The sequence below is a fragment of the Camelus ferus genome, chromosome 2, assembly GCF_009834535.1.
Source record: "Camelus ferus isolate YT-003-E chromosome 2, BCGSAC_Cfer_1.0, whole genome shotgun sequence".
Lineage (NCBI taxonomy): Eukaryota > Metazoa > Chordata > Mammalia > Artiodactyla > Camelidae > Camelus > Camelus ferus.
The window spans coordinates 3,205,166-3,220,427 of record NC_045697.1 but is presented as its reverse complement, the minus strand read 5'-3'; the positions used below and the strand labels follow the sequence as shown (position 1 = coordinate 3,220,427).

The following is a 15,262-nucleotide window of genomic DNA, read 5'->3' as shown; positions in this document are numbered from 1 at the left end:
TGCAGAGTCAGCCACGAGGGGCAGGCTCGCTCCTTTCACCTGTCATCTCAGACCATCCAAACCACTGGGCGAGGAGCCCCGCAGGTGGAAGAACTATGCTGTTCATCTTTTTTTTTTTTTTGCCCCCAACAAAAACAGTAGTCTCTGAAACAAACTCCTGTCCCCCACCAAGACCTCCTAGACTGGCTAACTGGGCCTCTCTGATCTTGGCCACAAGCCCCACGCTCTTTCCTCCATGGGCAGTATCGCTGCAGTCATTTAGAACTTGGCTCTGCATCTGATTAATTTAGGACATACATCAGCCCTTCCACCAAAGCCAAAATATCCTCATTTCTATTGACTATATAACACAGATACACTTAACATGCACTCTGGAAATTCTGTGATCTGATATTTGTTTATACATGGACATACATATGTGTGTGTATATCTTTGTATCTTAATCATGAAAACACTAACTGGAATAAAAGACAAAGGAAAAAAAGATCTGAATTAATAATTTGGTAGAAGAATAAATTAATAATAGACTGATAAATAAAAATTTTAAATTTCAAAAATGAAAGTTTTCAGTGTGTCACTAAGAAATTAGTTTTAATTGCCTTTTTCTGCTTTGGTGAATAAGGAACTCTAAAAAAGCAGTCAAACAAATAGTAAAATGCACACAAAGCCAAGGGTTTGTTAAAAGCCAAGTGTTCTTTCAACTTCCACGTACTTTGGCTCACTGGCCACTGTCTACAGGCAACTGGCTGTCCAAAAGCACCTGCTCCGTCTGTGAGGAAGCCCAGAGCATTCCCAAGGACAACGTGAAGGAAGCACCACCACTTCAGAGGCAGACCACAGTCAGGGGGAAAGTTCTACCGGAAATTTTAAAACAAGTTGTTTTGTGGCCGCTTTTCAAAAGCAACCCACTGTATGGGGCTGTGTATTTAATTTCCCAGGGGAACACACACAGAGAGGAAATCAAACAAGGGGGTGACCTGGCGGACAGTCTGATGTGGACGCTGCGTGAGGAACTGGCTGTGCCGTCCACACTGTCGGGACCCCTGGAAGGGAGGCGAGGGCAGAAGAAAAGCAGGACCCCCCCAGACGGTCCAGGTGAGAGAGAAGGCCGCCCCCGCCTTCCCCAGGTGGAAGGAGTGGCGGGGAGTCTGGCTGGACCCAGGAGGGAAACGACCGTGTGCGCAGCCCTACCTCCAACACAGCCACCTCCTGTCCATTGCGAAGCAGCCGGAAGGTCAGGGGGTGTTTGGAGTCCAGTCCCGGGATGACCTCGCAGCCGCGGAGTGGGATGGAGACAATGTGGGTCTTCAGGTCGGCCCTATCCTTGTGGAAGACCAGCTTGTTGTCCTTGACCCTGCACCAGCGCTCCCGCCAGCGGCTGTTGGAGAGCACATTCAGGTAGCCTGCAATGAGACCCGGCGCCCGTCAGCTCCCAGGCCCCACGGGGTCGGGGACGCGCCCGCGTCCGTCTCTGGGAGGCAGCCGGGGAGACACCAACCCCTCACACCGCACATCTGCACACGCAAACTCCTGGCAACCGGAGGAGCCGCCCCTGCAAGACGACTCATTCGATCAGCTCGGGGGGCTTCTGAGGAGACAGCACAGACCACGCCAGAAGCCCTAATGTGACGTGGTGCGTGTGTGCTAAGGACCGGCTCCCGGACATGCACGGGGATCCGGGGCTCGTGAGTGTGTGGAAGGGCACTGAGCCATCAGTGCTGGAAGGAGAGGAGGGGTGAGGCCGCGCAGGCGTCTTCAAGTGGCTGAAGGGACACCACACAGGAAGGGGTTTACACTCCTTCTGAGCAGCTGCAATTGACAAAATTGGGGAAAAAGTTACAGGGAGGCAGACGTGGCCCAGCATGAGAAATACACTGTGTGAACACGAAGCTCTCCAAGAAGCAGGAGGCCTGGGGATGAGTTCCCCACTACTGGAAGTATTCCAGCAAATGACGGCAAGTCCTTGGTATGAGACTCCTGCCTGGAGGCCCAGGTGCCCTCAGTGGCCCTTACTGCAGCCCCCTGACTGGAGGGTTCTGTTGACTGTGAGGTCTGAACGCCCGAGTCTGAATGCGCGTGGCATTTCGTCATTCATGTCTCTGAGGCTGCACTGTGTCTGCAGCGCCCTGTGGATGTGGAGACACACGTATATACATCTTCACGTGCGATGGAATTACAAGAATTGTCCTCATTTTTCAAAAAGGAAATCTCCTCAAACACAAGAAACTGATCATTTTCATTTGTCACAAACATCAATGCATTTTTCCAGAGCTAATACAGATTTCATGGAGTGGCTGTGACTTCTAACCAGCCCACACGGCTCCGCTAACAGGCGAGTGCCGCGTCTCCTGAAGGGCTGGACGTACTCACCGGCTTTTCTTCCCTGACTGAGTCACCAAGCGCTACGAGTTTCTTCATGTGAGCCACAAACGGAAAGATTATATTGGGCAGACTCATGCTTTACTTCGAGCACGACGTCACAGGAAATTACCACGTGTTAACGCCCTCCTCGTATTTAGTTGCAGCTCCCCAAAGGGAAAAGCAAAACAAGATCTGCAGATCTGCAGAGGGTAACAGGCAGCAAACTCTGTGGAGACGTGTCCACGCCTGGCGGCTGGCCTCCTCTGCCAGGCTCACCGTCCTCAGCTCTTCTTGCCAGGGGTGGCCGAAATTCCTACTTCCTGGGTGGGGGACGTGGGCGTGAGGGACAGGCAGCCCTTCTAAGGACTCTGGGGTCAGAGGGCAGGCCGCATGTCCCCTAACTTTCTCCCACCGGACATCGCTAGCCTGGCTGATGGAACACCTGGCGACACAGGACCCCAAGCAGCCCCCAGATGATCACAGGGCAGACACCCACCACCAGGTGGTGCCAAAGAGCAGCCAGGCTGGGATGGACTGAGCTCTGTGGACAGGCTCACAGGCTCGCCGTGGGCATTTCGATGACCCACATTATACGGCAACTCCAGCACTGCTTGAATTTTTTTTCTGACTCCCACTTATGTTATAGGGAGAGGTCACTCTGTCTTAACAATTTGGGAAATTTCAGTTTGATGTTTTAAGATTATTTTTGCTTCCAATTCTGAAGAACTCTAAGGTTTCCTGCAAAAGCCATGGTGGCAAGAGTGCAGGGGGTTTCATGTGACCGGTGAGGTCACTTCACAGGCCTGAGTGACCCAAACACACAACTGCAGGGGGCGGGGGTCAGCTGTCCTGGGCCAGTCGGCTCTCGAGCTCCAGCAGTTGCAGCTGAGCCGGCAGGGCCGCTGACGGGGGGGCCACGTGTCCACAGATCTCGTCTCCAGGATGGAGAGGGCAGCGCCTGCCTGGGAGCCTGTCTCCTGGGCTTTGTCACGCTTTTGAGTTCATTGCTCTCATCTCAGCAAGCCTCGGTTTGTAGTTGGCTGAGAGGCAATGTCGGGGGAAGGGGCAGCAGAGAAGCAGCCAGGGTCGCCACAGGGGAGGGGACCCTCATCCAGAACCCACCAATAGTGTCCCGGCCCTGCCCACACTGAAACCCCCGTCCCACCTGAGGTACATGTCCTCTGGCAGGCACGCGTAGGAAGGACTCACCACACCCCTGACACGGTAACTTATGCCAAGAACGCTTCCCTCCCCTTGACTAAATGCCATCTGACCCTTTGTGGGTGGATGATGACAGAGAGTGAGAAGCATGTCACTTTCCTGCACATCTGCCAAAAATCCTACTGCTAAAAATGTCACAAAGTCACGGGACACAGAGCTCAGAGGAACCCTAGAAATATCCTACCTGTGAAGCCCTCCACCCTAGTTTCCTTTCGCTCAGCTTCTGTGTTTATCTAGTCACCCACCTGGCCCTGTCCGAGGCCGCCTTCAATACATCTGCTAGGCTTAGGTTTTTCTTCAGGTGAACAAGTGAGTAGTATCAGTGACCTTTCACTGAGCATAAATTGTGAGGCAGGCAATGAGCTTCGTGTTTCATGACTTAATCCTCAATTTGAAGGACAACACAGTAATTTGAGTATGGGCCCATTTCACAGGTAGAGAACCTGAGGCTCAGAGGAGTCTGCAACTTGCTTAAGGGAGTTCACCAGGTCGACAACTGTTCACTGAGCTGCTGTTTTCTGCCAGGCTCTGTGCTCAGTGCTGGGAACACGACTGGTGGGTGAGTTAGGCCTAAACCGCAATCCAGTAATGAAGGGAAAAAGCTCGAGAATTAAGTAGAGATAAGACTGTTCGAGGCCCTGCACTGCCTCAGCACAGGATTAGCCTAAGGTTCCCGCCCCGCTCTGGGTGGCCAACAGGGACATAGAGGAGAAGAAGGTGGATGGTTGAGAGGATGGGTACTCGTCCAAATGATGGACAGAAACAGGATGGGGAAGAGAGAAAAACATGAAATGCATTCCTGGTAACAACAGCTGAATTTACACAGTGACAGTAACTCCAGGACTCGTGAGCACTGGAGACGGGCCAGAAACAGACCCTGCTTTGCTTAGGGGTCTGCGTGCACATCTCAGAGCATCTTGTCCAAGGGGCTGTTCGTAGAGCAGATCCAGCTGGGGCCAAATGCAGCCCCCACAGGCCCAGGGCCTAGAGAGGGGTGAGAGCTGGGCCGAACAGCGGCAGAGGCCCTCGGCCTGCCTGCGGCACGAGGCCCGCAGCTGCAGGGGCTCGGCTGGACAGGGCCAGCGTCTCGGGCCTTCGTGCAGCCACTCTTTCTGCCTGCAGCTTTGCAGCTGTCCTAGAATACCTGAAAACTGTCATCTTCCCCCTTTCTTTCTCTACAGGCACCTCCCCTGGCCTGGCAAAGAGCTAGACGACAATTTTAAACTCTTGTGAACAAGGGTGCTCTCTCAGCAGCGGTGGAAGATGTCCACTCCGAGTTGGAGGGAAACCCGCACGTGGTGCGACAGGCTGCAGCCGCCCTGGTGTGCCTCCGAGCAAGTCCCGGACCAGCTGTCTACCAGGAGTCGTGAGGGTGGCGAGCCCTCGGGGATGTGAGGGGTCTGCAGGACGCATGGGCTGCACACATGGACAGAGCCGGTCAGCAGGCCCAGGCCCTGTCCCCAGCGGGCTGTGTGACTCAAAGCAAGTCCCACAGCCTTCCTGAGTGCTCTGTCCTAGGTGTAAAATGGGGGACCTGGACAACAGTCTCCAAGTCGCCTTCCAATGAATGTTTAATTGTTCTTCATGAAAGAACCTCTATTTCCTTCACTGACCTAGAGCAGTTTTAAGAACAAAAAACAAAGCTAAGAAAGTAGTTCCCTTTTAGCTGGAGAAGTCCCTGTTCCATGTTCAACCCCTAACTCCCATCTCCCCTCCCGGTGAACGTGAGAGGGAAACAGGCCCACACCCCCCAGGGCTTGAGGCTGCTCCCAGAAAGGCAGAGAGCACCAGGCCCTCAGCATCAGCAGATCCCCCCTCTGCCCTCCTGCAGGACCCCTGCCCAGCGGGTTCAGTTTCAGCAGGACGGCTGCTCTCAAATTCTCTTCAGGGACAGAACATAGGAAGGCACATCAGTTGGCCCGCTTCTGTGACCCAGCTGTCTGACGGGGCCAGTCCAGGACCTCCGAATGCACAGAGCTCCCAGACCCCTGGTCTCCTTTGGTGTCACCATCTCCCCTCCCAGCTCAGCCCCAGGTGGCCCTTCTTGGGGCCCTCCCTGAGATGACACCTCCACCGCCGCTGCCTGCCCAGCCATCCTCCCTGCTCACGCACTTCTGCACAACCGCCTGTGACGTCCTAGAATCACAACTGTGAGAGCCAGAGGGAGCTGAGAATACACCCCATCGTCCCTCAGGGAGCCCCCAAGGCTGCTCTGTGTCGCTGCCCCGCACTCTGCTGTCCATCCCTCCTCCCAGCCAACCCACCTCGGAGCCCCACTCACCCTCCCAGTATGAGCTCACACCCGGGGCTGGATCTCTGCCGAATAAACTCATCTTTGTGTGTGCAGCCCAAGTGGGGCATTACAGCAGCGTCTAAGTCACGTACCCTTTGGTGTCCCCAAAACAACCAACAGCTCGGACAGAGCAGATGCTCAGTGAGAGAGAGAGGGTGGGGGTAGACAGAGGGGCCACAGATCAAAGGCATCATGGGACTTACAGTGACGGGGAGCTGCCTGCATACTGTGGGACACAAGGAAGGGGACAGCCCATTCTCTACTTCTTAAAAGGGTAAATATCCATCTTTCAGCCTCTAAAGGTTCTCCCTTAGAAGAGCCGCATGGTTCTCATAAGTCTGGTCGCTTGGGGAACCTGACGTACGTGAAGTGTCACTTATCCATGGAGCTTGGTCCCTGTGTGTTCCTGAGTCAGTCATCACACGTCTGTCTCTGTGACTCCTTGCTTCAGGGCTCCCTTTGGCTGCTGGACTGCACACCAAGGGACAGCAGGGACCATCCCGGTCACCACCACCTACCACGTGCAGACCCTGTCCCAGCAAGCAGCGTCTGCTCAGAAAACACTGACGGACGAAGCCTGGGCCGGCGGGGGGCGACGTCAACGAGCTGGGTTGGGCCTGAAGCTAAAGTCTGAGAAACGGAGCAGCACGGGAAAGTCTAGTTTCATGACTTCAGGCCACGGGAAGGAGCTTGTGGTACTTCGGTCACTGTTCCACCATACTTTATCCCTCCGGGGCCAATGGCACGTGCAAGGGCTCCAGTTTAAAACTGCTTAAAAAGGAATTTGGAAGAACTTCATGAGGTCAAAGAGAGAGTTTGTTTTTCATCTTGAAAGGACCTCAGAGATCATCTCAAACCCCTGCAAAGTCTCCCATTAATAGGCAATAAAAATGTAATCCGTTCCCTATCATTTATGTGATCACAGGCCCAATTCAGCAGAGCCAAATCAGTGAGACTGGGAAGACGGCGACACGGAGGTGAGCAGGAGCGGGGCCGGCAGCCAGCAAGCCCCCTCTTACCGCAAGTGGGCACGTCTTCCTCCGCCGAGGAGGTCTGTTCGTCTGTCGAGGGCTTTTTCTTTCCCAAACCGATGATCTTGGTAATTTTTTTCCCAGTGACTTTAGACACGGTTCCCTTGGCCTCCGATTTGGAACTTTTTTTCCTCTTAACTGTCAAGAATGATAACAAAAAAGCATGTTTCAGTTACAGACTTTAATTGAAAAGACATCAAAATAAAGCCTAAATCATGGCCAATTTTCTTTCCCCCAGTTTTTACTTACTGAGCGCCTGCTATGTGCCAGCCATTGGCCTAGATACCAGAGAACACGGCAGAAAACAGAGGCGAGCAGGCTGAGAGCACACACACGTGCACGCATTCACACACCGACACACACCCACGAGGCAGGTCAGATGGCGGCAAGGCCTCTGTAGACCTAAAGCCGGGGTATGCGGCAGCGCGACCAGGCGGTCAGGGAAAGCCTCCGAGGGGGGACGGGGAGGGGACTCTCAGCAGAGGCGCCGAAGCTAAGGCAGCCGCTCTGGGAGAGGCATCAGCAACAGGGGGAAGGCTCCTGCGGCCCCGTCCTGGCCGGCACGGGGAGGGGCCAGGCGGCGAAGGGGAGGCGGCCCCCCTCCGCGACCCTCGCCAGCCCCTCGTGACCTGCTCGATTCACACGCAACTCTGCCCCCCACCCCCCGGAGCTGTCAGACGGGCACTGCAGCCCAGCCCCTGGCGCTGTTTGCCCTGCACAGCGCTAAACTGCACAGGGAAAACTCATAAATGTTTTGCACGAAAATGCTTTCTGGCTTCCCTCGGAAAACTGGGGAAGTTTTCCCCACGCTAAACCCACACGCTGGGGAAAGGGCAGCAGGGGCGGGCCCAGAGACGCAGCATCCACGCGCGTGGACCCGTGGGCCCCGTGTCCACGATGGTCCCATGCCCCCACCAGAGACAGCGCCGGCCGCCAGCCGCTACCCTGCACCTGCCCCACCTTGGCCATTCGTGCTTTCCAGCCGCTGCAGGTTTTGTCTGCGACCTCCGACAGAATCACAGGAGCGGGCATGGCACGAAGAATCAGCACGCGCACTGAGACAGGGCAGGGACTGAGGGACAAGGCCCTTCTCAGCAGAGCACCTCTGGAAAGGCGAGCCTGGGGGCTCTGATGTGCCTGGCGCTGGAGCCAAGGGTCCAGGGCGCCTTCCCCAGGCCTCACAGGGTGCTGAGCCTCCAGGCCTACACATGTTCAAGTCCAGCCTCACTACGGTATGGATATGCTGGAAGAGGGGTGTGTGACGTCCTAGAGGGCCCTGAAAAGATCTCGCAGCATCAAGGCCAAACACCATCGCCTGAACCCCAGGGAACCCCAACAGCCCTTCCCCAGTCCTCTCCAGGAAGACCCCTCAACCCTCTGTCTATAACCCAGAGGGCATCACAGATTCTTCTTAAGATATAATAAAAGTCAAGAATTCCTTCCTCGTCCCCTTTCCTCAGGGGCACAAAACACGCATCCGCACACATACATCACACAGGATAATTTCAGGGAAAGAGGATTCAGAGACGTGAGGTGATAAACTACAGGCCTAATTCCTAAACCCTCCCTTTAAGAATGTTCTGTGTTCACCCTCCCACTTCCCACTTCTTCCCCACATCTGCTGCTCTCTGGTGGGGAGTGGGGAGCAGGCACGCTGTCCCCTCCTCAGTCTCCACTCTGCCACCAGCACCATGCCAGCGGCACAAGGCCGGCGTGACACCCGCTCGCCCAGCCCTGCCGCCTCTGGGCCCTGCAGCTCCTCCTCCCACCTCCCCGGGCCCAGTGAGAGCCTGAGAGGTCAGTCACTGTGCTTTACCCCTTGTTTCCTCTAGAAAGAAATGACAGTTAACGACATCTGAGGCAGGAGGTACTATGTTATAAAGAAGCCAGCCTATATTTCAGGGTACACAGTGCTACAGACTGAATGTGTGTGCTACCTCCCCCCCGCCCAGAATTCACATGCTGAAGCCCTAACCCCCAGTGTGGCTGTATTTGGAGATGGGGCCCCCAAGGAAGTAATGATGGTTAAGTGAGGTCTTAAGGGTGGGGCCCTGATCTGACTGGATTGGTGTCCTTCTGAGAAGAGACTGTGAGCATTGGAGGGAGGCCGCTGAGGACACAGTGAGGGAGCGGCCGTCTGCAAGTCGGGAAGGGGCCTCACCTGTGGCCAGCCCTGCTGGCATCTTGACCTCGGGCCACTGGCCTCCGGGAGCGCACGATACAAACGTCTGCTGTGTAAGCTGCCCTGTCTGTGTATCTTGTCACGGCAGCCTGTGCTGTTCTTCGAACAAGGCAAGGCCTCCTGTGATACTAGAAACATGGGACATGGGACTGGTACTCCCACCCGCTCCTTGTACTCTCCTGTCTGTTCCTTACACTCCCTGGTAAAACAAGCACCAAGAATCGGTGATTCTAACCTCTTAGTCTGGGGCACACCTCCTCCCCAGCTGCCGGCAGGCATGGGGCCCGTGGCTGGGACAGCTGTGCCATTTGGATTTCAGCTCAACCAAAGCGAAAGTGAGAACACCGGTGGATGGCCCTCCTTGGCTGTTTCTAAAACATGTGGAGATGATCTGTGGCCACGTCTCACTGGAGCTAAGCTGTAAAAAGAAGGCCCTCTCAGCAAGGACCATCAGTGCCCAGGAGGCACCTTCCCCAGAGCTCGGGAGCATGAGCCAGGCCCTCCCTGCATCACAGTGAGGACTGAGAGCGCTGGGTGTTAGATTTATTTCCAGTTTTACTAGGATTTGCCCTGCTGGGAAAATGCTGGCTGGACTCTTCCTCCCAGGAGAGAAGACCATAGAGGCTTTCAGTTCCCTGAAAGCCACAGATTCATTTTTTGCAAAAGCGGACGCGAGGCTGTCCTCGGAAGAAAAAGCCAAAGTACGTAGGAACACGAGAAAGAAGCCACCAAGGATATGTTGATACTATTTGTTAAATGGAAGGCAACGTTTAACACACGAAGTAGAATGATGAAAAAATGCCTAAAAACTCAGAACTCCCATCTCACTGAAGCTGCAGAGGAGGAGGTCTGGAGAGTCCGCACCGCCAACGTGGGCAGAGGGGGCGTGACAGACACTGAAGCAAGGCTAGTTCTCAGCATTTTCAAAGCCATAAATACACACCCAGTTCCTTATTACCCTACATAAGGGGTGTTTTGGTATTTAGGCTAGGGGAGGAACGGGGACGTGGGGCTAACATCAGTGGACTAATTATTTGGTAAGTCTATCAACAGACCCATTAACTCGGGATCAAATCATAAACGTGAGGTGCCAGCTGGGGACAGCCGTGGCCTCCACACAGAGTAGCAGCAGGAGCTCAGTTCTCTTCCCACGTCAGCGGCAGCTTCAGTGGGAACCTTCCTAGCTCACCAAACCCTGGACGTTGCTGGTTTACTACGTGACAGGGCTTGGCTCCTTGAAAGGAGAAACAGGAGTTTTAGAGCCATTCCCTGTGGCTCTGATCACACAGAGTCTGGAGCGTGTCCATGTTCTGTTGTGAGTCTGACATTTAGGAGAAGCTGCAGGAGTTTGGGATTTCCTCTGTGCAGCCGGCAGAGCAATCGGTCCGAGTTCCGAAACGGCTGGGATCAAGGGGGCTTGAATGAAAATTCTCAGATGCAAACTGGCCAAGAGTGAGTGGCAAGAATAAAAGCTAAGCAGAAGGTCCGAAAGTGCTTAAACTACGAGTTTCTTCAGTGATTACTTATTGGGAGTTGCCTCCATGCAAAGCACCATGCCGGGCAAAGACATCTGAACCAAGGGCACCTTCACAAGGTGCAGAAGGCTGCTCTTGTTAGAAGGAAGCCGGAGAATATCAGGCATGTTCCCGCACATGTTCCCAGGCATATAGATCATTCTGGAGAATCAGATTTTGTGCAGGGACCCTGGGAGAAGAAACTGCCAACAGGAAAAGAGACCAACCAGAGCAACACCCGCTGGGTCTCTGCCTCTGAGCGGGAGCCCTGAGATTGCATGTTACTCCATTTTGGGGCAAGAGTTAAAGATAGCTTTCCTGGCTTTGATTACACATAATGTGCCCTGTGAAGACACAGATGATACCTTCCACTGAGTAACTTCCGATGGAAAGAACCAAAATTACACTCAATAGGACTGAGATAGAAAATCACACGGGCAAAGGCAGAGACCATGACCTTCCGCCATGAACCCTGAAACATCACAGCAGTCTGGATGACTCGAGCTCCAAGATTCTAGCGGCCTGGACTGCCATTTGGTTTAAGGAGACTTCCCTTCACGCTAGGAGGTGCCTACTCCACTCCAGGGACAGGCTGCAGGCGAGCTGGCCAGGCAGACCGCTCACCCGGGAAGCACAGAGGCTGCTGGCTTTGCCGAGGGAAAACCTCCCCTGCCACCCACAAATCCTACCGCTCCTCTCGGTCCACACACTGCAAAAGAAATCAGAGGCTAAGCCACAGGCTGGGACAAGACACGAGTAAAACACATCTGATCAGGGATGCTCCTTCAGAATATATAAAGAACTCTCAAAAGTTAGTAAGAACGAAAAGAATCGGTAAGAGCACAGCCAAAAGCACGTGCAGCAGCGTGGATGGACCCAGAGACGGCCGCAGCAAGCCAGAGAAAGGCAAACATCTTATGCCACATTTTTGTGCATCTAAAAAACAAAAATGACACAAGTGAACTTATTTACAAAACAGAAAGAGACTCACAGACATAGAAAAAAGGGGAAAGGAGGTGGAGAGCTAAATTAGGAGTTTGGGATTAGCAGATACAAACTGCTATATGTAAAATAGATAAACAACAAAGTCCTACTGTATAGCACAGGGAATTCTACTCAATATCTTGTAATAACCTACAATGGGAAAAAACATGAAAAACACTGTATGGGGGGAATAGCTCAGTGGTAGAGCACATGCTTAGCATGCACAAGGTCCTGGGTTCAATCCCCAGTACTGCTGTTAAACAAATAAATAAATAAATAAAAACAATAAATTAAATAAATAAACCTAATGACCCCCCAAAAAACTATAAAAAACAAACAAAAAGACATTGCTTTAAAAATTTTTAAGAATATATACATGTATATGTAAAACTGAATCACTATGCTGTATACCAGAAACTAAGACAACACTGTAAATCAACTAAACTTCAACCAAAAAAAGGAGGGGTGGAATATGGGCAAAAGATTTAACAGGCGTTTCCCCAGAGAAGACAATGGGTAGCAAAAAAGCATGTGAAAAAATGTCCCACACATTGTTAGTCACAGGGAAATGCATGCTAAAGGCGCAATTACGCACCTACTAAAATGGTCAGAACAAAAAGAACAAAAGCGGCGACATGAGCGCACGTGAGCGTCTGCGACGAGGAGACCCCCCACCCCCCGAGGTATCGCCCGGGGGAACGAAGACTCGTTTATGCGAAACCTCCCATGAGCATCTATGAGCTTCACTGGACGTCACCCAGGCCTGGAGACGCATGCTTCAGTCAGGGGATGGATGATGGTCTCATCACACCCTGGAGCCCTGCTGGGCCCCGACACGGAACAGACCCCTGACCACGACAGGGACGCCCCTGAAAGCATCACGCCCACCTGAGGAAGCCAGACCCGGAGGCTGCGGGATCCACTCAGGACAGAAAAGTCATCCGTGGTTGCCAGGGGCACAAGTGAGCGTTTCAGGGGGGACAGAAATCTCCTAAGTCTTGACTATGGGGACGGTTATATGCTTGTGTTTGTCAAAACTCAAAGAACTGTACGCCGAAAGGGGAGAACTCTGCTGTATGTGATTGATATCTTTATAGAGCTGACTTTAAAGAGAGAATTCAATATTTGTTCGCCCACGTCCACAGCAGCATCATTCACCAGAGCCAAAAGGGGGAAGCGACTCAAGCGTCCATCAGTGGATGGATGGATAAACAAAACGTGGTCCACCCAGACAAGGAATATTATTCAGAAAGGAAGGAAATCCTGCCACATGCCTTGTGGGTGCACTTTGAGGACATTATGCTCAGTGAAATAAGTGAAATTAGCCGGTCATACACACACAAAATACTGCATTATCATACTTGTATGAAGGTCCTAGAGGAGTTAAAGGGCAGGGAGAGGAGAGAATGGGGGCTAAGTGTTTAACGGGGACAGAGTTTCAGTTTTCAAGATGGAAAGCGGTCTAGAGACAGACGGTGCTGGTAGCCACACAACACTGTGAATGTACTTAATGCCACTGAACCTGGACTTAAAAATGTTTAAGGAGGTAAATTGTATGTTATGTGTATTCTACTACAAATAAAAAAATTTTTTAATGTAAAAGAAATAAAAGACATTTTCAGACAATCTTCTTAAAAAAGATCAGAAATCTGCGAGCCTGGCCTCCTTGTTTTAAAGATGGGGAAACTGAGGCTTATTAAAGGGTAAGAAACGTGCTCAAGGTCCTTTCTTCAGCAAAGGCAGCACTGGGATGGGCACGCGGGTTTACCGTCTCATCATCCTAAGCTCTTCCCCGAAAATCATGTCTCCCAGCAAGATGCAAATCCGTTTCAGTGATAAATCAGGAAGTAATCTGCTGTGAGTCGTAAATTGAAATTATGCAAGGCACGTGTCAAGACAACAGGAGAAAACCCAGGCTGAGGTTTGGCAGGACTGGCATGAAGACACGGAGAGAGGGATAGTATTAACCAAAGGGTTTCTGTCACTGTGATACAGTGATGACATCCACATAACCGAATTACCAAGGTGTTTTTTCACACAATCAGAGTTTACAGATTTGACTGTGGTGTTTTTTGGTCTTGTGTGTTTTTTGTTTTTCAGGGTTTTTTTAGTTACGTATTCTTGGCACAAGCAGAACTCACCTTGTTCTTTACCGTTACACATCGTAATTCCATTTTCTATAACACCCTCCCCATCTGAGCTTGGTCTCTCTGAAGACAGCTTCTGTGAGGATAAAAAGATGAAGTTATTCTTACAACGGCCACGCTGACAAAGTGGTTCATCATGGACCAATCAGAAGTGAAAGGAAACACGGGCCACGTTCACAATGATCTGGAGACAGAGCTCAACTGTAACACAGACTAACTAGCTGGCTGGTTTGCTACAAAGACTTTAAAAGGAAAAAAGAACAAAGAAAACCCTAAGGTTATACTAACACATGCTTATAGTGCCAAACCTGTTTCATTCAAATCATTTTGAAAATTATATTAGGATTACAAAAAAAAAATTCCCCTCACCAAACCACATTATCCTTCCAGAAATCAACACTACATCACCCATGTAATCTCCTCCTGGCATTCACCAGTAACTGGTCAAGGGTCAAGTCTCCGCTGGCAGCAATACACTCAGGACGCCCACAGAGAGGCAAGGGACTCTCAAACTGTCAAAGAGCACTGGATACTTGTAATGCTTTTAGTCCTAATATCCGGGTGTGAGGGGCACAATTAGGACTCTAGGTTAGTATCTGAAGAAGACACTGTTCTGAGCAGAGCCCCTCCCATTCCGACCAGAGACCCTCTGGAGTCTTCTGAGGGGGTAACAGCTCCAGGACGTCCCTCCTTAGAACCTCGAGTCACACCCTAGTGCCATGGAGACTGGCCAGCAGGGAGACAAAGTACCCGGCGATGCCAGGACACAGCGGACACACCCTCAACTCATGATAAAAGGTCCAGGCAGCGCTGGCTGAGGATGGCAGACAGGGGCCAGCAATCCCCAGTGGTGCTGGGAAGAGCTGCAGTGAAGAATCATGGTGTCCTGGGGGGCCCGAGTACGTGCAGTGACAGTGACAGAGCCCAGCTCTCAGGCCAGGAAGCACCCCTGGGATCTAGGCCAACAGGCCCAGCCAGGCAGTCACAGTGCAGCCTTAGAAAACAAGGTGCAGAAGGGCACTGCCAGCTCCTGTCTGAGCGGGTCGAAGAGGAGCTCTGATGCACTGTGTACGGGAGACAGCACAGGACCAAGCTTTCTGGAAAGTAACTTGCTTAGCAGCATGGATCAAACTTGTAAAATAATTCTTTGGACTAGTAAGTAATCCACCTTCGAGGAAATTAATCTCAGGTAGTAGAGAAGCAGCAAAGAGTCACACACACACGAAGCATCATGACTCAAAAAAGAAAAGAGCCTGTTCTGGGGCGGGGTATACACATGGTACGTGTATACGCATGATATATATGACTCGACGTGATAGTCGAGTCATACGCATTGGATATTATTCAGCTGGTGAAAATGCAAAAATGCTTGCTATGCATTTTCAAAAACCTGGAGAATTGCTAATAATATAAAGGTAAGTGAAAAAAAAACCAAAAAGCAGCATAAGAAATTAAACGCATCAGATTATCTAAACTGTGAAAGAAACACACGAATAGGAAAAAACTCGTTTAAACACACGTAGAGTATT

At 51.8% G+C, this 15,262-nt stretch overlaps 1 protein-coding gene across 7 annotated transcripts in view; it reads right to left on the bottom strand.

Moving 5' to 3' along the window:
* The window catches only part of AFAP1 (actin filament associated protein 1), a 135,498-nt gene that overhangs the window by 32,087 nt on the left and 88,149 nt on the right, over positions 1-15,262 (bottom strand). For all 7 annotated transcript variants that reach the window (XM_032493382.1, XM_032493399.1, XM_032493411.1 and 4 more), the window contains 3 exons: positions 13,728-13,809; positions 6,895-7,044; positions 1,192-1,403 (listed from right to left, as the gene is read on the bottom strand). In XM_032493382.1, the coding sequence (XP_032349273.1) occupies positions 1,192-1,403; positions 6,895-7,044; positions 13,728-13,809 (444 nt within the window). The remainder of the gene's footprint in view (positions 1-1,191; positions 1,404-6,894; positions 7,045-13,727; positions 13,810-15,262) is intronic.